The 22,462-nt window shown below is 39.9% G+C and overlaps 1 protein-coding gene across 3 annotated transcripts in view; it reads right to left on the bottom strand.

Moving 5' to 3' along the window:
- Positions 1-22,462, bottom strand: part of LOC145676470 (ankyrin repeat domain-containing protein 17-like) — a 151,530-nt gene that overhangs the window by 88,306 nt on the left and 40,762 nt on the right. For all 3 annotated transcript variants that reach the window (XM_081747272.1, XM_081747273.1, XM_081747274.1), the window contains exons 2-5: positions 14,554-14,698; positions 5,600-5,753; positions 2,643-2,787; positions 743-890 (exon numbers count right to left, since the gene is read on the bottom strand). In XM_081747272.1, coding sequence (XP_081603398.1) covers positions 743-890; positions 2,643-2,787; positions 5,600-5,753; positions 14,554-14,698 — 592 coding nt within the window. The remainder of the gene's footprint in view (positions 1-742; positions 891-2,642; positions 2,788-5,599; positions 5,754-14,553; positions 14,699-22,462) is intronic.

Below are 22,462 nucleotides of genomic sequence, written 5' to 3'. Positions count from 1 at the left end.
GTATCCTGCATATGAGTTCGGTAGTTTTAAGATGGGTTCTAGATTGTTGGCACCTTTCCAAAAACATAACGTGTAGAAGTACACATCTTGGACCTAAGCCACAAAAAGTAGGATGATTTTTGAAACAGATTAGACACAGATGGAAGCTGTGTACACTTTTTTGATATTGAAAGGAAAGTAATTAGTCACTGTCATTTAAAACACATATAGCTCGCAAAACAGTATCTTACCTCATATGAAGACTCCTCTCTCAAACATAATCTTTATTACCATATTATATTCTGGGAAAGCATTACATCTATATACGGGCGGCATTCCCGTGCTCGCTCTACAATAACCACCAGGACGTACTCTCATCCCACGTCCAAATATTACAAAATATCACTTCTCAGAATATACATTAATTGTATTTCTCCATGAATACATTCGCCAACCCGCACCAATAAAACCACGATTAAGTAACTTCTCACATATTTTGTTACGCGGATGTTCTCACAGTACGTAGTCAACCATCTACTCAACTGCCTGCGAAAAATGTGCCACGTTATGAGCCGAAACATGAAAGCTTGCAGCAAACAGGCCATAGAAATGATCAGGCCATAGAAATAGGCAAGTTTAGTTACAAAAAAGACAATTCAATTATCTTCCAGTAACACATTTGGAAATCATATATTACAATTTCTATAAAAATACATCTTATATAAAATAAATACCTGAAGTCACACTGACTAACGAGCATTACCTGATGAAGACTGAGCATTCACATCAGCTCCGTGAGCTATCAGCAGACGAACTATGTCAACATGACCTGCAGAAGCTGCTTCCATCAAAGGAGTGCAGTCTCCTTTGATTCCCCGATCTTCTACGTTTGCATGCATTGCTAACAATACCTAAAATATACAAATAAAAAACATCACTACTGATTACATAAGTAATACAAGATATTTTGTTCCATAATTCTCAAGTTCACAAGGGAACTTGCATCACAAAATAAATTTGACAGTACCATAAAATTGACAGTAGGGTTTTTTACTACACCCTACCCCGGTAAAATGTATTAGATTCAAAGTAACATCGAAAATTTTATACACATAGCATAAATATAATACTTAATTACAGAACAGTTCTGGCTAATAGTATACATTCATATGCATGTTATGAAATTTTTGTTTATACTATTTTGAATCTCACCGTTTTTATACATAAATACTATATGAATGAAAAATAAATAATAAAAACGCCATCAAAGGTTCACTCAATGGGCTCAAAATGTAACGTATCGTCGTCTGAGATTCAACACCGCGTATCTCGAATTTTGGCGAATTTGAGTTACCATTAGAATCAATGTAGGATGACGCACAATCTTCTTAAATAGTACACCTATATCACGACAAATGGCTGTTATTTCCCTCAAACTAATGCATCGTATAATGAAGTTGAAGCTAGTTTTTAAACTTTTTTTTTCTCCTGTAAAATTGGTGAAATGTTATTCACGCGGCACTGAATCTCAGACGACGATATAGCGATATAGTACAAAAAAAAAAAAAAAAAAAAAAAATCCTGTAGAACTTAAGCTAATATCAACTAACAACCTCTGCCCTGGATAATAGACTAGATTCTGTTTGCGAATAGCTCCACGAGGTGTTACATGTATGCTGCATCGATGTAAATCTACTCGTTCATCAGCAATTTCGTAGCTAGTAGGCTTGTACGGACTGCCTATTCTTGCGTTTCACCTGCTGCTCTAAATATCCTTGACGGGGTTGTGGCTCAATCCCAGGCCATGTCAGTTTGTGATGAACAATATCGTGTTGGTGAATCTTCTCGGGATTCTCTTGTTTCCTCCCACAAAATAATTTCACAAAATCTTAAACCATTCACTTTCATCAATCAACGCGGTAAAATTGAGCAATATTAAACTATATTAAAGATTACATTTTTGTACCCAAACAGGTCCATAAATAATAAATCAGTTTTAAATATAAGTACTTAGCAAGCAAGATTAGGTGCGACAATATCCCTGAATGTCTATCAAACCATGTATAAATGCTTTGAGCCTTTGACATCTTGCAAGAAGATAATGTCTATTGGCAACATCTAATCACTGAGAATGACTAAGTCAGCATGATGTTTCATGTTTACATTGATCAGTATAAGCGGGCCAGTCATGCTATGAGAAGCCTTGATACAACAACTAAACTAAATTATTTTATTTCCTGTGTACCATGACTACACCCAAACACAATGACCCCTATTTGCCATTCTGTCACATCTTCACTTTGACCTATCTTCACGGAGATGTTTCCACACGATAGACTGGGAAATTCCTTCTAGTTAAATGCAATGGCCACGCCTCAGTGGTGATTGATCATTTAGTCACGTGTTCACAGACTTAAAGATAGAAACGAACCCTAGTAGCTGTAGTGGGAAGCGAATAAGTTTTTGTCCGTTATGCCTACTTTGAATTTTTCAGATATTGTAGTAACTGCAGTAGTTCTGTCGATACATGTATGTAGTATGTCGGTTCTTTAGCACACACACGCTACGGTATATGAAATGTATGTACTACTACTCTTATAAATCTCAGTAACTGTGTTATCTGTTAAATACAATCATTCATGGCCTTCAGCTCACCAACTTACCTGAGCTAATTCGTAATAGCCTGCTGAGCACGCTAGAGACAGCAAACTCTCTCCTTCTTCAGTAGTTTCGTGAACACTTCTTCCTTCGCCCAGTAGTTTTCTTACTGTACCTACATCACCGTCACTGCACGCCTCGACTAAAGTTCTGAAATAATCATATAAACATTATGTAGCGTCCTGCTATTAACACAAAATGACTAAATACTATAAAACAATATAAAATTAATCCTGCCCAATGAAACATTTACTGTAGTAGCTTTGGAGGAGTATGCATACTTTATTACTTTATAAAGTAAAACTTTCCTTTATATTTGAGCATACATGTTTGAAAGTAACAAACAACGTTGAAAGAAGCTCTATTAACTACCATCTAAGCTTATGAAGACATTGACACCTAGTTCTAACTGAAAAATTCTGCAGTGTAGAACTAAAGTAGAATCAATAACAAATATTTTTTCAATAATCTTTATTCCGGGAGTAAAACTAAAATACCCTACAGGTAGTATCATTTGCGAAGACCAAGATGATACTAGCACAAATATCTGCCAGTAAAAGTAGCCCCCCTATGGATCGGCGTAATTTGTAATTTGCATGTAGTAACCTAAAATGTCCACATAATCACTGGCAGTAATACGTCTTGTGAGTACAATCACACGGGTGAGTCACGGAATATCACCCGATTACGCACCACATTATCACAGAATCGACGCTATGTTTCACAAAGAGGGAGTAGGGCACTCTCCACAAACAAACAAAGTCTGTTGTTGGAAATAAAATGAAAGAGCACTAATCCAACCATATTACGGGTTTCCAACCATCGACAATCCATTTTGCATGTTCTCGGTACGTTTTTCTTCGTGCTGTAGCTTTGGTTAATATAGCATTTCTTTCAGCAATAAGGCTATATGAGGTGTGGACTTACAGCTTAACATGGGATCCCAACCAGATGAGCTGTTCCAAGAATTGAACTCTAGTCACCCACGTCTTTGCAATAACGAGTTGTTGGCGATGATCAGTGATTCAAAAATTGCAACCCGACCGCAGATATTCAGATCATGCAATTCACGTCGGACTGTGATTGTCCCAACAGGCTTCACAAATGCTGAATCACTCATTCATTTCTGGTACAGTCCGCAGCAAAAAACCTGCAACAAGAACATGTAAGTTTATTGTGAAACGACGAAGTCTTTTGCTCCAAAATAAGTGTGCAGAGGAGGACGCCGAGGTTTACCCTGGCGTGATTCGTGCCACTTAGACGTTATGTTGATTCAATGCGCTTTTAGACGTAGTTTCTCAATAAACTTCATGCACATGTTGCAGGTTTTTTGCTGCGGACTGTACATACACTCTAAGGTATTTAGTGACAATTCTCCTAAACGCTCGTCGATCCCTATCACTGAGACTTTACTTCCGTTCACAGTTACTCTTCGCGGGTGTTGTTTTGTCATGAGTTCTGTAGGCTGTCATTACCTTAGGCACTGTTCCTTGCGATACATACAGTGGCAATCTCGAGATTACTCATAACTTGGGATACACTTAAACTAACTGTGCACTCCCAAATTGGCTTTTTAAAGTTCACTGGAGATTCCAACTGTCTAAATGGAGCCTCTGCACACTTCAGCACGCAGCTCCGTTTTCCCCCTTGACGGACTACAAAGGATCACTTAATACACCACTTACAATAGGCAGATGCTGCATTCCCATCAAGTGTGACCATTCCATACATCTTACATGTTGCAAACTGCAAGTATTTCCATTATTTTTCAATAATTTTCCTATCTTACGACCTTCACGCCGTTCAGAAGATAGAGCTTTCTTGTGTGGGTCATATCAATACAATGGTGTACCAGAAAGTGTACATGATCAAGGACATTACTACCACAATCTAACCATATTCATTATCTTTTATTCATATGGACAACCAACTATTTCCCTTTCCAAAATTACACATTCCCAGGTTTATAGTCAATAGTTATAGCAGTAAATTTGAATGACAAAATTGCAAAGAACTGGGATCATACCCAGGTTTCCAACTTACAGTACTGATGCATTAACCACTACGCTACCGAGTCCTCTCACAGATCATTCACAATTGTTTTGTATGTCTCCTGAGGATGATACTATGTGCGTTACAGAAAGTGGACTGTACATACTGGTATCCTTGTGTTTAGATAAATTCAGTCACTATACTGAATGTGTAACTGATCAGTTAAGCCTGAGACGAATTCCATCCTTCTTCCAGTTGCATGCATTCTATCTTTTGAATTTAATATGATTTCACCTATTGTAAAAATCTAGACTATAGAGGTTATTGTCTTTATTTCTGATCTAACATATTCCAAACTTTTTATGTGAACTGTATTTATGGTATTGAAAACTTTTTTCCTCACTTTAGTGTCCTTTTCAGCAGTAAGCTGTATGAGACATGGACCTACAGCTTAACCTGAGATCCTAAACACAAGATACCGCCAGAACTCACGCCCGGGTCTCCCGCGTGAATATTGGAAACTTTTGAATGATCTCCTATCGAACAACATGTTATTCTCAAAATGATTCTTTTCACTACTCTCTCTCGCATTTAAGCACACACACAATGGAACTGTAACAAAAACAATGACATATAATGCAAATCCACACCCCATACAATCTCTGTGCTAGAAAGATACGTTAAACTTTCAACAAATTAACTCTCCCTTCACTCTTTCTTTTTGAAACTCAAGTATTTACAAGCATACTAAGCATCCCTGAAAAATGCTATTTTCCCATAATGTTGTTATTATTATTTGATATATACGGCATGAGAATTCTATTTGTGGTAACTCCTTGTTATACAACTGCATATTGTGTAATGTAAATGGAGAAAAATGCACTTCTCTGCTATAAAAATCCAAATCTAACACACAAGAATAAATAATAAAAACAAGCCTACATTTTATGAAATAAAATGTTAGCTCTACCTTGTTTCTGCCTGCGGTCGAGGATTTTCTGTTCTCATACGAGTTAGAGCGGCCGCTGCCTCGTCCAACGCACAAGATACGCTAGATGTCAAACGTCGGAGCACCTCAGGATCGGCAAGATGCTTTCCATCACCTGTTGACAGCTTTCCAATACCTACGAGAAGGAAAAAAATGCATTAGTGCTGTTGAATTTTTGTGACATTTGCGGTTTTCGGTTTTTGAGAAAACCGGTTTTCTGAAAACCGAAAACCGCAAATGCGGTTTTCAAAACCGAAACCGCAAATGCGGTTTTCAAAACCGAAACCGCAAAAGCGGTTTTCAAAACCGAAACCGCAAATGCGGTTTTCAAAACCGAAACCGCAAATGCGGTTTTCAAAACCGAAACCACAAATGCGTTTTTCAAAACCGAAACCAATGTTTTTGATTACACCTTTCAACAATTGTGAAAGCATCTATCGATCGAGACAATTGTATTGATTTATGTCTGTTTCAACTTTTTTTATTTGCTCCCGTTTCCTCCCACTTTCTTACGGTTTAGAACTCCGTAAGTACTGATGTGAACTTGTGTGTTACAAATACTGACCTGGGATCATTTGCACTTTTTTTTTTTTTTTAGTTACTTCTTTGATGACACTTCCAAGGTACTTTTCGGTTGCAGGGAAGTAAACTGGACCCCACCTGATTTTTATATATTTTGTAAAGTAGAGCACGAGGAACACGAATCTTAAGGAATTTTGACATTCCGACTTCCCGAACTCGAGATACTAGAACTTATACAGTAGTTTTACATAGTATGTATAAAATTAACGAAGAAAGTTCTGTCGCTTTTTGACCTATCACCTTAGAACATCGATATGTCACCTAAGATCAGGGGTGTAGCCAGCAGGTTTCTGTAGGAGGGGCCCGTCGTTTTTGAAAGGGGGCAGCTACAATCTAAAAAAAATGTGTTACAGCTAGTGTTTTTGAAGCCTGAAAAAAACTGGAAAATTTTGGTTTCCTTCCGGAAAACTAAAAACACTGTTTTAGCTTATATTATTATTATTATTATTATTATTATTATTATTATTATTAATAATAATAATAATAATAATAATAGTAATAATAATAATAATTTCATAAATTATATTACAGATAGTTTGTATTATGTTTAAGCAAGAAGTACTGCCCCCGACCAAACATTATACCTTTGTGCATAACTATTTCAATACACAGAACCGATCTATATAGGTAAACAAGAAAGTTCTATCGCTTTCTCACCCACCACCTCCGGACATTCATATGTCACCTAACACGTATCTGGAAGATCAAGAATAGATCGACAACCTTCTGCAAACGTTCTGGAAGGCCATTTATTCCATCGCGGTAGAGGTTGCTGTTCCGTGAAGTGAAGAAGTTATCAAGTGCATTTTGCACCTCTACTTGGGATTTGAGCTGGCATCCTTTAAAGTGATTGTCCAAGGAAGGGAACAGATGATAATCGGACGGTGCAATCTACAGGGAGTATGGCGGATGCAATAGTGTTTCCTATCCAAGGCGTAAAATGGTGTCCCGGGTCATCCTAGCCACGAGGGGCTTAGCGTTGTTCTGTAACATAAGGACCCCTTTGGGATTCAGAAGTGCTGGCTCCAGAGTTTTGAGTTTCTCTTGAACACGGCTCAACTGCTGACAGTACACAGTTGGATTGATGCGATGACCAGCTGGTAGCAGTTCCCGATGCACGATGCCACGAGCAGTTCAACACACAGGAGGACTTTCTTCTGGTGTAGTACTGGTTTCGGCTGTCTTGGAACCGTTCATGGGATGCTAACCAATTATGACAGCGCCGTGGAACTTCGTACAGGACCCATTTCTCATCACATGGCAACACCTTGTCCAGAAATGGCTCCTTCCTCAGACGAGACATCAAAGAAACACAGGTGTCTGCTTGCGTTGCCTTTTGACCCGGAATCAAGTTATGTGGGACCCATCGACCCAACTTCTAGTGTTTCCTCAGTTGATGAAGGTGCTGCTGAATGGTTTCGCCACTCACACTGAATTGTCCCCATGCCGTAAGCGTCGGTGGACCACAAATGGGCAATTAGCGACATCACGCCAAACATTGGCGGCGCCGCAGCGACGATCCCCGGTGGCCCCTCTACCGTTTCGAAAATTATGCCACCAGCGGCAGAGATGCGACAAAACGCCAATGAACCACAAAATTACTCCCCCAAAATGTTAAATCGGATATATGTGTGATTTAATTACATTAAGGTGAGTCTAAAAAACACTTTTAAAAAGTACCAAAAAATTACCCCGATGGGGACTCAAACCACCAACCCTAAGATTACTAGGCAAGTGTTCTTTCTACTTCGCTACGATTGCGATAAAGGAAACGTCGCTTGTAAAGGAATAAATCGTTAAGATCTTTTTAATTTGGTCAATCACAGTGCTCCTTTAACCGTGTATATTCGACGGTAACTGTTTGGAATTAGATAAAATGTGTTCGCCATGTAATTTTGTAACAAAATGACGCGTGTCTATTTACTTTATTTCATAGTTCTCGCATACTCACTTTCTAATGATCGACGACAGTTGTCATCTAAATTCATACAATTATCGCACTTATCTCAAGATTTTTCACGTCATGATGTTGAGGCAGAGGTTATTCTTGACCCTCGGAGCTCACTTTAGGAACAATTCGTCAGCAAAAAATAAAATATAATAATAACCGCATGCACATGACTGGCGACAGTTCGTGTTGGTCCCTTCACGATTCTCCGCGAAGAATCTAAGAAGTGCGGACCAAGACGAAGTTCTCGCTGGTCGCTGCTACGCGGTGGTAACTTCAACACCCCAACGCGAGATATATGTTTCGACTCGACGAAACCCGGCCGCCAGTGAGGGCCAATTATCGCAGACAGAACTTTCGTGGTTACTTTTATACATAAGACTGATTTTCTTTGAAATTGCACTTAATTTATTTTAAGATTTTCTGAAAAAAAAATTTATTATTCGTGACTAAAAAGACAATTATTTTATTAACAACTATATCTCTCTTCCTGTTTTACACGAAATAGCATTTTAAAAAGCGAATGAAATCCAAACTGAAAAACTGAATAAAAACGTTGCTTTTCACCAAATTTTCCATCTGATAAAAAGTTTTCTTGAAACACTAATTACAGCATATAAATAATATAATGTACTTACGATTTAGTATAGTACCATTGTTTTATGATAGAATTTATAGTGGGGGCGCGGTGGTTCAGTGGTAGAGCGTTCACCTCCGGTGCTTGGGGTCCCTGGTTTGATCCCAGCTCGCGCCGTGTGGACTTTGTGGTGGACAAACACCGTGCTCATGGTTTTTCTCGGGGTTCCGTTTCCTCCCACTTTCTTCACTCCACCATTTCATTCATTTCTCATAATCACCGTCTCCTTTGGCCTAACCGGCATAGGCGTGGGACGTTAAACTCAAAGATTTCATTTCATTTCATAGAATTTATAGTACCTTGTCAAAACGTTTGTCTTCAAACTGTCAAATACAAATCGCCGTAAATTATGTAATCTACTGTCACAAAAAGTATACCATATTATTTTCGGATCGCTATAAGGAAGAAATACCATACTATTTTGTGATCGGTATGGTAAAATACTATTTTTTCCATACTATTTTACCGTAAATTATTAATTATATGTAAACATTGTTATTTTTAAATGACTGAAGCGAAGTAATCTCACGATGATGTTTTAACATCTGGTCATTAGGGGGGGGGGCAGGAAATCATGTGGGGAGCCTTGTCCCGATGGGCCCCCCGTGGCTACACCCCTGCCTAAGACGTACCTGGAAGATCAAAAATAGTACCCATCAGATCAACGACCTTCTGAAAACGTTCGGGATGGGCATGGATTCCTTCGCGGTAGAACTTGGTTTGCCGTGAAGCAAAGAAGGTATCAAGTGCATTTTGCACCTTTACTACGGAGTTGAACTTTAGTTCTCTAATGTGAGTGTCCAAGAAATGGTTCAGGGATAATCGGACGGTGCATTGTCCAGGGAGTATGGATGGTGTCCCGGGTTACTCTAATCATGTGGGGCTTAGCGTTGTCCCGTAACGGGAGAACCCCTTAGCGATTGAGAAGCTCCAGGGTTTTGAGTTTTTCTTGAACACAGCTCAACTGCTGACAGTAGACAGTTGCATTAATGTTCTGCTCTGACCAGCCGGTAGCAGTTAACGATGCACGATGTCGCGAGCAGTCCACCAAACATACAGCAGGACTTTCTGCTGCATTACTGGTTTCAGCTGTTTTGGAACCAGTTCATGGGATTTTAACCAATGATGATGACGCCATGGAGCTTCTCATCACATGTCAACATCCTGTCCAGAAATGGCTCCTTCCTCAGACGAGACAGCAAAGAAACACAGGTGTCTGCACGCGTAGTCTTCTGACCCGGAGTTAATTCATGTGGGACCAATAGACTCAAATTGTAGTGTTTCCCAAGTTGATGGAGGTGCTGCCGGATGGTTTCTCCACTCACATTGAATGTTAGCCCCAGTTCCTCACAGGTCTCTCCACTGTTCGCCTCAATTGCTACCTAAAGATCTTCATTTTGCACATGTATTGGTCTTCCGGCACGTGGTGCGTCTTTCGTGAGTGTTTTGTCACCGTCCTTAAACTTTCTAAACCACCCTTGCACTGTCTGCGTAATCACGACACCCTCACGAAAGGCCTGAGATATCTTCCGCCCCACTGCAGTGGCGTTTGATCCAAGTTTGAATTCGTACAGCATACACGCCCTTATGACGCTCGGTGGAGGTTCCATATTCACTATGTCCTTACACAAGTTCATGTTGTAACTGAACTGCCACAAGCAGGTAGAATGTTGGATATACCCACACCAACATTTGACCTTCGCCTTTTCTCCATTCGCATTCAACTTACGGTGTGAGGATCAATTGAACACAGACCTCCACAAAAAGCGACAGGACTTTCTTGGTTACCTTTATATATCTCACAGGACATAATATGTTTCGTATAGAGAATTATTAAACTTAGTTTTAATATCTCGAGCTCCGGAAGTCGGAATGTCAAAACTCCAGATTCGTGTTCCTCGTGATCTACTTTACAAAATATATAAAAATCAGGTGGGGTCCACTTTGCTTCCCTGCAGCCTATTAATACTTTTCAAACGAAACTCAGTTTTCCAGAGTGTACATTTTGTTTCAAACTGAGTTCTGCCCTGGCTAACATACATAAATTCGCTTCTATAAGTGTCGTTAAAGTTACACTTGAAATTGTCGTTCGGCATTCTTGTAGCTTATGAAGGCATGAATAATTCAAGTATGTTTGTCACAACATCTACAAAAGAATATTCATTCGTATAGAACATCCAATACATTACATTAAAAACACATGAACTACACAAAGAAAACTATTGTGTATTAGAGCAGATCTCTTATTAGCGAATGGCCCTACACCCGCGCACTGGTCAAATAGCTCACAGCCTGAGCCAGAGCGCGAGTCCAAATTTAACTCAATCGCGATTAAGATTGTCAAAGGTGTAGCGGTTTACGTTGAATATACCAAACTTTATTCACTAAGTCGTCTTAGATTTTTCTCCAATCCCAAAAAGCGGGTGGATTTTCGTAATTAAGATAGCGAGGGACGAATATAGAACTTGACAATCGGGTGGTACCCGCAAAAATCGGGTAATATGACAACACTAAGCTAAATAGAAAATAAGGTATATCCCTATTTAAGATCACTGCATCTGCAACTCATGAAATCCAATTTGAAATCTCATCCACTTAGACTGAGATCTTTTATATTATCATTACTCTTTCACCTTGTTTCTAAATAGTACTGCCACTCTTTCTTTTGTTAACAAAAAAACACCACCTCCCTTTCTTAAAAAAAAAAAGAAAAAAATTAGATCGCAATACACAATTTTATTGTTGATTTGTTGCCACTCCGATAAATGTGAATGTTGTGGTTTTGCATGTGTTGACTGGTTTCTTATCGCAAGTCCCAGACACCTGCAAAAGTTCATACGTGAAGGGAACACAGATCATATTTTATTCTATATCTTTTTACTTCCCAATAACGATAGCCGTGCCTCTTTGTGAGAAACTGCAACTTTTTTTTTTTTTTATTATTTTGCCAATTGTAAAAGAATACTAAACAAGAATTTCTCTACACGTTAAGACATTTTAAGAAAAAATATCTTCTTTCACCTCTACAAATTTTGAGCATTTTTTCCCTACGCCGGGGGAAATTTCCCTCCATCTGGCAACTGTGAGCCGAAGATGGGAAAGATTCTTTGCTGTTTCCTCGTCGTTACTTGATATTAGTGCTGTCAAATTTTTGTGACTTCTGCAGTTTTCGGTTTTTTAGAAAATCGGTTTTCAAAACCGAAACCGCAGATGCGGTTTTCAAAACCGAAACCGCAGATGCGGTTTTCAAAACCGAAACCGCAAAAGCGGTTTTCAAAACCGAAACCGCAAACGCGGTTTTCAAAACCGAAACCGCAAATGCGGTTTTCAAAACCGAAACCGAAAAAGCGGTTTTCAAAACCGAAACCGCAAAAGCGGTTTTCAAAACCGAAACCGCAAACGCGGTTTTCAAAACCGAAACCGCAAATGCGGTTTTCAAAACCGAAACCGCAAATGCGGTTTTCAAAACCGAAACCGAAAAAGCGGTTTTTAAAACCGAAACCGCAAAAGCGGTTTTCAAAACCGAAACCGCAAATGCGGTTTTCAAAACCGAAACCGCAAAAGCGGTTTTTAAAACCGAAACCGCAAAAGCGGTTTTCAAAACCGACATTTCGGTTTTATGAAATTTCACTTTTCTCAAAAACCGGTTTTCGGTTTTTTCAAAAACCGATTTCGACAGCACTAAAATGCATTAGCAAATTAAATACAAAACAGAAATCAAGAACGTCGCAAGTGTAATTCTAATTCTACAATAACTTCTTTGTTCAAATTATATCACTTCTCAAACCCAAAATATCAAACAATTATCACTGCTTCTGTAACAGATATGTATCACTTTCACAAGCTAATGCTTTTACACATTACGTACCACCTACAAAAATATCAAGAATTCTTCGACATAATTACGTATATATTAATTAGAAGTCTTATCACCTCCCCCCCCCCACACACACACACCAAAACATGATGGAATGCACGATGATTTCCGGATTACATGTAAAAATATAAAATAAATTCTTTGATTATCAAATGGTGGAAACGCAAATACGATTAAATAAAATTCATGGGTCTGCTCCGAAGTTCATACAAAAGAAGGGTTGCCCATGGCACATCCCGAATATGTCATAAAAGTTGTTTATAGAACATACCTTAAAACCACGTGTAACCACCCGGACTGTCACATACACAGCTGTTCGGGCGGATACTGGATACCTCTCTGGGATATTGTATTTCATGAACGTTGTACATCTTAGTCTGTTTAACCAATGGTATCCTTGTCAGATCCTTCCTATCTCCCCACATGTTTCTGATAGGGTTTAAGTCTGGAGACTCAGCAAGCCAAGGCAGACGCGTTTACCGAGTACAGTACGCTGAGGTACGACAAACTCACACAAGTCACATAAAGAGGATTGATGATGATATAAACATAGGATGCACTAGTCATACTCTCCTGAAAGAATATCAGAGGTGATCAGGATAGGCATTATCGCATCCCCGTTCCATACTAATATGACAAGAATGATGTGTGTGGGTCTTGCATGGAAAGTATAAATACACAATGGATTTCTCATGGACATGCACATGGCTGTTACTGTCAGAGACTAAAACGACTCGTCGTTTAATAACCCTCTCCCTCCATTCTGCTACTAGCTACTGAAATCTCTCCCGGCACAACAGAAGAATTCTCAACGATAAGCAGGTGCTAGGGTAATCATACGACGAAGGCGGGAACGTACTGTAGATGTGACTCCAACAATTGACTATTTAGAATTGTGAATCTCAATGTGCTGGTAGCCGCCATCCGGTTGTTAGGGGTAACTCGAACGGTCCTTCTGTTCAAACACTCCTCAGTGGTTGCAGGGATATCAACACTTAAGGAAGGTTCATCTGTCACAGGACTAAACATCTTCCCATTGTGTGCACTATCGATTGAAAACTAACACATCGCGAACCATGCGAGACGTTCTGCGGACCAATACCCAGCCTCTAATAGCCCACCACAAGTCCGAGTTCGAAGTCACTTAATGGTACAATCGTTCGCTGAGGTCCTAGTATTGCACAGACTCCCATCAATGCACAACAAATTCTCTCGCGCGCGCAAGCACACACACACACACACAAAAAAAAAAAAATATATATATATATACAGACACCTAAAATCACCTTGTTGCCTGCCGACCTTCAAACTACTTACCTCTACACACATGACAATCAAATTGCGCTTTAGATACTTATTCTGTGATGCGAATACACGTTACCACCCGTGTATATTACAAATCTACCTAAAAATATTTTCTGATTGTTTTCAACGTTGGAGCAAAAATTAAGTGATAGGGATTATTTTGAAAAAGTGTCATTCAAAAGCAGATTTATAATGCAAAACATGCTGTCCTTTGCGGGCATACATCCAGCTTTCGTCAATTCAAATCATTATAATCATATTAGATGACACGATGGAAGAACAACTTACCAATCGAACTTCTGAAAAGGGTTGACAGTAAAACATTAGAGACAGCACTGCTTGCACAGAAAGTGTAGTACGATAATGGGCAGAAAGAAAGAATTCAGCAATTGAGAGTACTAAACGGAGGGAATTAAATAGGATGTTCCTAATATGTAGATAAATAATAACTAGCGTATAAATAATAAACGTTTTTAGATATATATATATTACAAACAAAAATAAGTGCGTTGTTTTGCTTCTCCCATGCCCGTAGTGATATTCCCAACCGTAATGTCTACTGTCAAATTCAAGTGTATAGAGCTCACCTGCTGCTTCAAGCAAAGCTTCCAATCTAGCTTGAGTTTCTGGATCAACTGTATGTTCCGTATCTTCAGATGCAAGAAGAAACTTGGATGGTTCCAAACGGGCGTCTTCATCCAGATCTGCCTGATCTATAACAAACGACTCAACCTGAAAGATATATTAAAATTTTATTTTCAATAGCAACTTCACAACAAAATACAGCGAAGTAAAATTCAAACGAATGCAGTATATATATTTTAAGATTATATTTGTGTTATAGTTCCGGCTATGTTACATAACCGAAAACTCTAACACAAATATATAATCTTAATATATATATATATACTGCTTTGGTCAGTTGGAGTTTTATTAGTAATCTTGAATTTTATAAAAAATACAATGAATAATTTACAAACGAACGATAATGAATATTTATTTATTTTCTATAACAAACAACTAAACAAAATTACTAGGAGCACATTGGTCAAAATAATAATTATAATAAAGCATTGTAGCAAGAAACCATCGTTTACTCTTACAGAGTTTGTTGGTAGAGGCCAACACAATATAAACAAGCCGTATGCAAATTTTAAACTGCAAAGAAAGTAATTTAGGTTACACTTTTATTTAGATATTCTCAATCAAATTTACACTCTGTCATCTTTTCTCTTTTTCCTGAATCATATTATCTAGCACATTTTTCGTAACACAATTAATTTTCAGCCAATGTGTTCCATCCTGCAGGCCCGCGAGAGCCAACTCGGGCCCTGGGATTGAGTTTTCATCGGGCCCGCTATAAAAAATAGCAAACCATATCTGATATATTTATTAGTTACATTATACTGATTATATTAAATAAATATACTAATTACATTACTAGAGTTACACTTCGTAATTTACAAAACAGCCTTTCTTGTTTTTCTGCTAGCAAATGTATCCCAGCATGATATGAAGGATGAGAGGCAAGAACATGGTAACCAACAAATTTTCAAGTGCTGAGTTACTCAGCAACAGATAGAGAGCAACGCATACTGCTTCATTTAATCTTGTCCGTTTAATCCTTCATGTATAGTCTTATATGAAAATTCAGCTTTCTGACTTTGAAAATAAATTGTGCAGCAGAAAACCTCTGATTTCTTAAAATAGTAACATTGTGGGTTAACATGTTCTTGCCTCACACTTTTCACATCAATAAAGTTTCGCTGACGGGCTAAAGTAGACTCCATTATAAGAGTTCCCAAGTCGGATAACCTCTGTTGAATCATCGATAACCGAAGGCTATTCTTTACTCTTACAAGTACACTAAACGATTTTTCAAACTCCGCCACAGACACTAATAGAGTAGAAAAAATACGAAAAACAATAGTAACATTCGGAAAAAATGTTGACTAGTTTTTGGTAAAGAATTGTGTTGAGGAACTGAAATGGCGTCAGAACAACATTGAAGTTGGCAGATTGAATGGCTTGTATTTGGTCTAGGAATTAATTCGTGCGGTTGGTACGCACACATTGAAGTTGTAGTACAAACACAAAATACATAAATACCATAAGAAAAATATTGTCCATCGCTAGCCACCACTTTCGCCCATCTGTCAGGCAATGTACGGATTCCGTGGCGAAAGAAGTCCTCATCGTTGGAAGCGATCCAGTCAGAGACCCATGTTTCGATATCTTCTGAAGAAGTAAACCGCTGTCCAATCAAATCGTTGTTCATGCAATCGAACAAGTAGTAGTCCGAAGGAGCAACGTCTGGTGAATACGGCGGGTGGGGTAAAACTTCCCATCCGACATTTTCTAAATAGGTTTTGACCGGTTTTGCGACATGTGGGTGAGCGTTATCATGTTGAACAATAAGTTTATCATGTCTGTTCTCCCATTCTGGTCGTGTTCTGGCCAGAGCTTGCTTCAAACGCATTAATTGTCGTCGATAACTTTCTCCATTCATAGTTTCACCCGGTTGCAGCAGCTCATAGTACACCACACCTTTCATATCCCACCATATGCACAGCATAACCTTTGCACAGTGAATATCTCGTTTTGGTTGTGATGGACCTGGTTCACCTGGTTTCACCCAGGCCTTTTTTCGTTTAGGGTTCTCGTAATGGATCCACTTCTCATCACCCGTAATAATTCGATGCAGAAACCCCTTTCTGCTCTGTCGTTGAAGCAGCAATTCGCAAATGGTTTTTCGTCTTTCAACGTCTCTGTCTTTCAATTCATGTGGAACCCAATGTGACATCTTTTGAATCATTCCCATGGCTTTCAAGCGTTTGGAGACTGTTGTTTGATCAACGCCTAATGCTGCTGCAAGTTGTTCCTGCGTTTGACACGAATCCTGCTCGAGCAATGCTGTCAATTCTTCGTCTTGAAATTTTTTGGCTGTCCAGCTCGCTCTTGGTCTGCCAAGCCGAAATCACCACTTCTAAACCGTGCAAACCACTTCTGACACGTTCGCTCAGCTAGAGCATGGTCACCATACACTTCCACCAAAATACGATGACTTTCAGTCGCACTTTTCTGCATGTTAAAGTAATGCAGCAGAACACCCCGCAAAAACACTTTATCAGGCACAAATTGCGCCATGTTCACTTAACTACAAACTGGTGTTGTTGACGCTTTAATCTACTGCCCTATACTACGAACGATACGCGATGACAGGGGTTTGCAACACATGTGTGGATACACGGAACTGTGGGACGCTCCGTTCGTTGCGCCATCTCTTGTCCACCCGCACGAATTAATTCCTAGACCAAATAGATAACTATTTCATTACGGCTATAATCTGATACACCATCGCTGTATAGTTCTAATCACGTTCTTAACTTTTCCTTCAAGTTCATCATTGCTCAACGTTGGATATTTCCACAAGAAATTGAATTTCGTGTTTAGATAATGTATTGCCTTATAGCGGCTATAAGATTGACAGTAACAAAATAAAAAAAAAAAAAAAAAAAACTGACTGTTTCAAAGTTTCTTAGGAGTTCTTTCTTTCTTGTACTTCAAGAGTATCGTCTGCTAAACGTTTCTTGATTATGCGCTTTTCTGATTATGCGCATCCTCATTCTCTTTTGCTTTTTAATTAAATTTAAAATATTCTTCTCCACTAATATTTCTAACACTTCCTCATTCGTTTTCTGTTCGACCCAACTAATATCCTCCATTCTTCTTCAACATATCTTCCATTCATACCAACATATCGAAAGCCAGCAGTCTTTTTTCGCCACTTCTGCGTAATGTCCCCACAAAAAAATAACAAGCAAATGAAGAACATTAAATTACTGATAATGATGGTAAAAACGCTGACGGTTCATAATTTTAACTTAAATCCCGAACTTTACAAGATCAGAAGGGATGTGTTTGACTACACAAATTTACGTCAGCACATTGGTTACCGTCGTCGTTATTTCTAGCTTTCTAAGCGAGAGTTCATTGCTTCTTAATTTACTCTTAAAAATACATGTACGAGGAAAAATCGTACGTAAAGTTCTTGATCTGTCTTTCCTCGAGCATGTAATACAAAATCGAGATATGTGAGCGATGTGGTATGCTTTTCTTGGAATAGTCCCAATAGTACTTCCGATTTCTTCCACCGCAGGGCAGTGCTCATGACCTACATGCCATATGAGCTGCGAAGTGTTGTTCGTTTTCTATAGTGCAAGAGACAGCCACAAATATCCACAGATAAATGGAGCCGGTATATAGGAATAAGTATTTAGCAGTGCGAAGTATGCAATGGTGGTACAAGGAATTTGAAAACGAACTGGAATATATCCAAGAAAATGAGCGATCGGGACGCAGCACAAAACTTTACATGGTAACCACAACAATCGCCACACCTTACTCTTTGGTCCATCCAAGAAGTTCCTGGCAGGACAGAGGTCCACGAATGACACCGAAGCACAGAACGTTGTTCGTCACTGGTTTCATAATCAGTCGGCCGCCTTCTACGAGGCGGGCATCGGGAACTGTTGAGGTACGGTGGGACAAGTGCCTCAACAGATGTGGAAAAATAGAGAAATAAGCGTGTAGTATGGAAATAAACCAGTACACAAAGACTTTTCGATTTTGCCTCGGATATAAGAAACATAACGATCTCATGCGCAAAAACTACTCAGTACTTGATTGTGTATAACTATTGTTGTTTCTCTATGACTTAATGATACAGATGGTGATCAGAAAAATGGAAAAACCTGTAGTTGGCAGCACGTCAGATGTATGGGTTGGCAGTGGTGTCGTGGCGCCCGCAGCGCCGGACCGCTGGTGGTGGTGTGTTAGGTTGGTCTCCATACTACGTCAGGCGCAGTGGAACAGCAGTGTCCAGTGGCTGCAGCAGACGGAGGTAGTGTAAAATGGGAGACCTCTCAGATTTTCAAAGAGGGCAAATTGTTGGTGCGTGGTTATGTGGAGTGAGTGTGACGGCAGTGGCTACTGTGTTAGGTGTGTCGCGTGGGACAGTGTCGAAGGTGGTGACGGCCTACACAACACACGGGAAAACCACATCGAGGAAGCGGAACAGTGGGCGGAAGAAAATCATGAGTGACAGGTCACGCCGGGTATTAAAGCGCATTGTCACGCAGAACCGTCGTGCCACTGAGGAGCAAGTGACGGAGGAACTCAATCAGCACCTCCCCCACCCTGTTTCGACAATCACAGTCCGCCGCGAATTACATGACATGAATTTACGGGGTCGTGTTGCACGGGCCAAACCGCTCATCAAGGACCATAACGCTTTCGCACGCCGCAAATGGTGCCGCGACCATGCAACTTGGACCGTTGAGGACTGGAAACGTGTGACATGGTCGGATGAGTCATCCTTCACCCTATTCCCAACCACGGGCCGTGTTTATGTATGGAGAATGCCCAAAGAAGCTTATGATCTGCAGTGTCTCCGCCCAACTGTGAAACATGGCGGCGGCTCGGTGATGCTGTGGGCCACCATATCGTGGTTTTCATTGGGTCCTGTGGTCACACTTAGCGGACGAATCACTGCCAACGATTATGTCGCAATTTTAGGAGACCACTTGCATCCTATGGTCTGGATGTTGTTCCCGGACAATGACGCCATCTTCCAGGATGATAATGCACCCATTCACACAGCTGGCGTTGTTGCAGCGTGGTTTGAAGAGCATCGGGATGAAGTTCAACACATCCCCTGGCCCGCCCAATCCCCAGATCTGAACCTAATTGAACATCCGTGGTCCGTCTTGGAAACACGACTCTGGCGACGATTTCCACCTCCATCCTCTTTCACAGAACTGGCCGATGCCCTGCACGAGAAATTGTGTAAAATTCCACTTGCTACCATTCACGACCTCTATGCCTCCATCCCACGTCGCATCAAGGCTGTTCTGAAGGCGAAAGGTGGCCCGACACCATATTAATCTGGTAAGTTGCAATTTCGTTCAGGTGTTTCCATTTTTATGATCACCATATGTATATTGACAATGAAAAGTTGTACTTTAGCATGATTTGCAAATACACTTTGAAAAAAGAACATTTATTATGTTCCATTTTACAAATTAATATAATCTTCTAACATGTTCACACTAAATTTCTGAAACTTTTCATAGGTACTCAAAAACTGCCAGAATCACTGTTTTATGCATTTTTTCCACAGTGTATCTTGTACCTCAAGCAATATTAAGGCTATCCTCAACAAAAAGAAACAAGAATTTTAAGAAAACCAAAAATGAATCAAAGGATTGGGATCTTAGCTGATAACTAGTTTTTGAATCAGTGGCCACAAAGTTTTGAATCGTCCCTAAATCGAGTTTTCGTATTTTCTACGGAATAAGTACATCATACTGAGTTAACTGATAGTTTGGATTTGGCTACACTACAGGGAGTCCATAAAGTCCTGCAGGAAAGTAAAACTCTGTAATTTGGAAACTACGTAATGTATTAACAAATACTTTTTAGTGTACTTACAGAAAGGTTCAAAGTTTTGTTTCAGCTAGTTAAGGTTCATCGCCAAACCTCCAATTGTGCACCATTCACGTCCAAACACTCTTGCAGTCTTTTTGGGAAACCAAGAATTGCGTGTTCGCGGTGCTCGTCTGGAATGTTCAAAATCACATCAGTTACTTTGTTCTTGAGATCGTGCAGATTAGCTGGCTTTTGCGAATATACATTGGTCTTCACGTGTCCCCACAGCCAGTAATCCCAAGGCGACAAATCTAGTGATCCTGCAGCCCACGGTGTGGGTCCTCTTCGGCCAATCGATCTTTCCTTAAATTCTTCGTTAAGAAACTGTTGAACTTGAAGGGCATAGTGCGGCGCGGTACCCCATCCTGTTGCATGTGGACCTCATTAAGGATGCCTAACCTAGTAAGTTCTGGCAAAAGGAATGTCTGTAGCATGTTCAGATAATTGTTACAATTTACCGTCTCTTCCTAGAAGAAAAACCGGCCGATAATGTGGTCCATTGAAACAGCACACCACACACTGACTTTGGGACTACCCCCCTTGTGCTCCTCGAATTCACGTGGATTTTCCACCCACCCACCCCAATTCGGCAGTTGTGCCTGTTCCCTTTTCCCGACACACGAAATGTGGCTTCATCTGAAAACAGAAATCGAGACAGAAGGTCGCCATCTTCTTGTAAGCGGGTAAGCATCGACTCACAGAATTTTATTCTCATGTCACAGCCTTCCTCTATCAGCTCGTGCACAAATTTTAACTTATGGGGCCGGACCTTCATATTCCTGCGTACGATCTTGTGTAACGTTGACTTGTGAAATCCCAGTTCCAATGACCTACGTTTAAGCGACTTTATTGGACTCCTGGCTACGCTGTCCTGCAACGTGTGAATCACATCGTCACTCGTTCCTGGCCTTCCACTGCGTGGTAAATCTGACACACTTCCCATTTCTTTGAACTTCTCGTACCACCTCTTGATACTTGTTTCTGCTGGTAGTGTTTTCCCATACGTTGTTTGGAACTTCCTCCACACTGAAACGAAAGATTTTAATTCCGCAAACCAAAAACACATTGTGCCTTTTCTTTAATAGACGCCATCGTAAGTCACGTGATTACCAGCGCAAACGTCACCGAGAATTGTGGCCAGAACAAAACTTTAAACTTCCCTTCTTCCAATCCCAAAAATTTATACACTTAAACGTAACGGTTTCCAAGTTGTAGAGTTTTACTTTCCTGCAGGACTTTATGGACTCCCTGTATATGTAGTTCTCCAGATATAAGGCGTACAAGAAAATTTGATTGAAATATGTTGGATCTTTTGATCCAAAAAGGGTTAAAATCGTATTTACAAAAGCCATCTGCGGCTGACATCGAATTTTATGCTTCAGCCATGTGCTTGCATTTTTTTAATACTATTGTAATGGTGTCCACTACATTTTCTTTCTCTAACCTTAGATCGACCTGCAGAAAAGTTTACTAAATTCACCCAATGTTTCTTCCTTTTTTCCTAATTTTAATGTTCTATGTTTCATTAAAAGTTATATGTAATCATTCTCTGCTCTACGTCATACTTTTGTTTTGCTAGTATTATGCAACATTATTGTAAGGAAACTTCAGAAACTGCTTTCTACTTTGGGTTTCTCTGTCCTTTCATCTACAGCAGAATGTCTATTAATCTAACAATGTTTCGAATGTCACTGTAAAACATCCCTCCCTCCCTCTGTCTGTCCCTCTCTCTCTCGCTCTCTCTCTCTCTGTGTGTGTGTGTGTGTCTGTCTGTGTGTGTGTGTGTGTGTGAGAGAGAGAGAGAGAGAGAGAGAGAACAGCCCTCACTATTAGTGTTAGTACTCGCCTCTGGCACACAGTCTCAGGTTCGATTCACGGAGAAAGGAGCCTTGAAATTTAAACGGATTACGGTGATTTACATTCCTCTTTCAACTGTAGGTCCATGTCTCATGTAGTTTCGGAGATGGAAAGAGGCGCATACTCCAACCAACCAACCGACCCTTTTTT

Source organism: Thermobia domestica, unplaced genomic scaffold (assembly GCF_964235325.1).
Source record: "Thermobia domestica unplaced genomic scaffold, izTheDome1.hap1.1 HAP1_SCAFFOLD_153, whole genome shotgun sequence".
NCBI classification, from domain to species: Eukaryota; Metazoa; Arthropoda; class Insecta; order Zygentoma; family Lepismatidae; genus Thermobia; species Thermobia domestica.
This window is presented reverse-complemented; position numbering and strand designations above follow the sequence as displayed.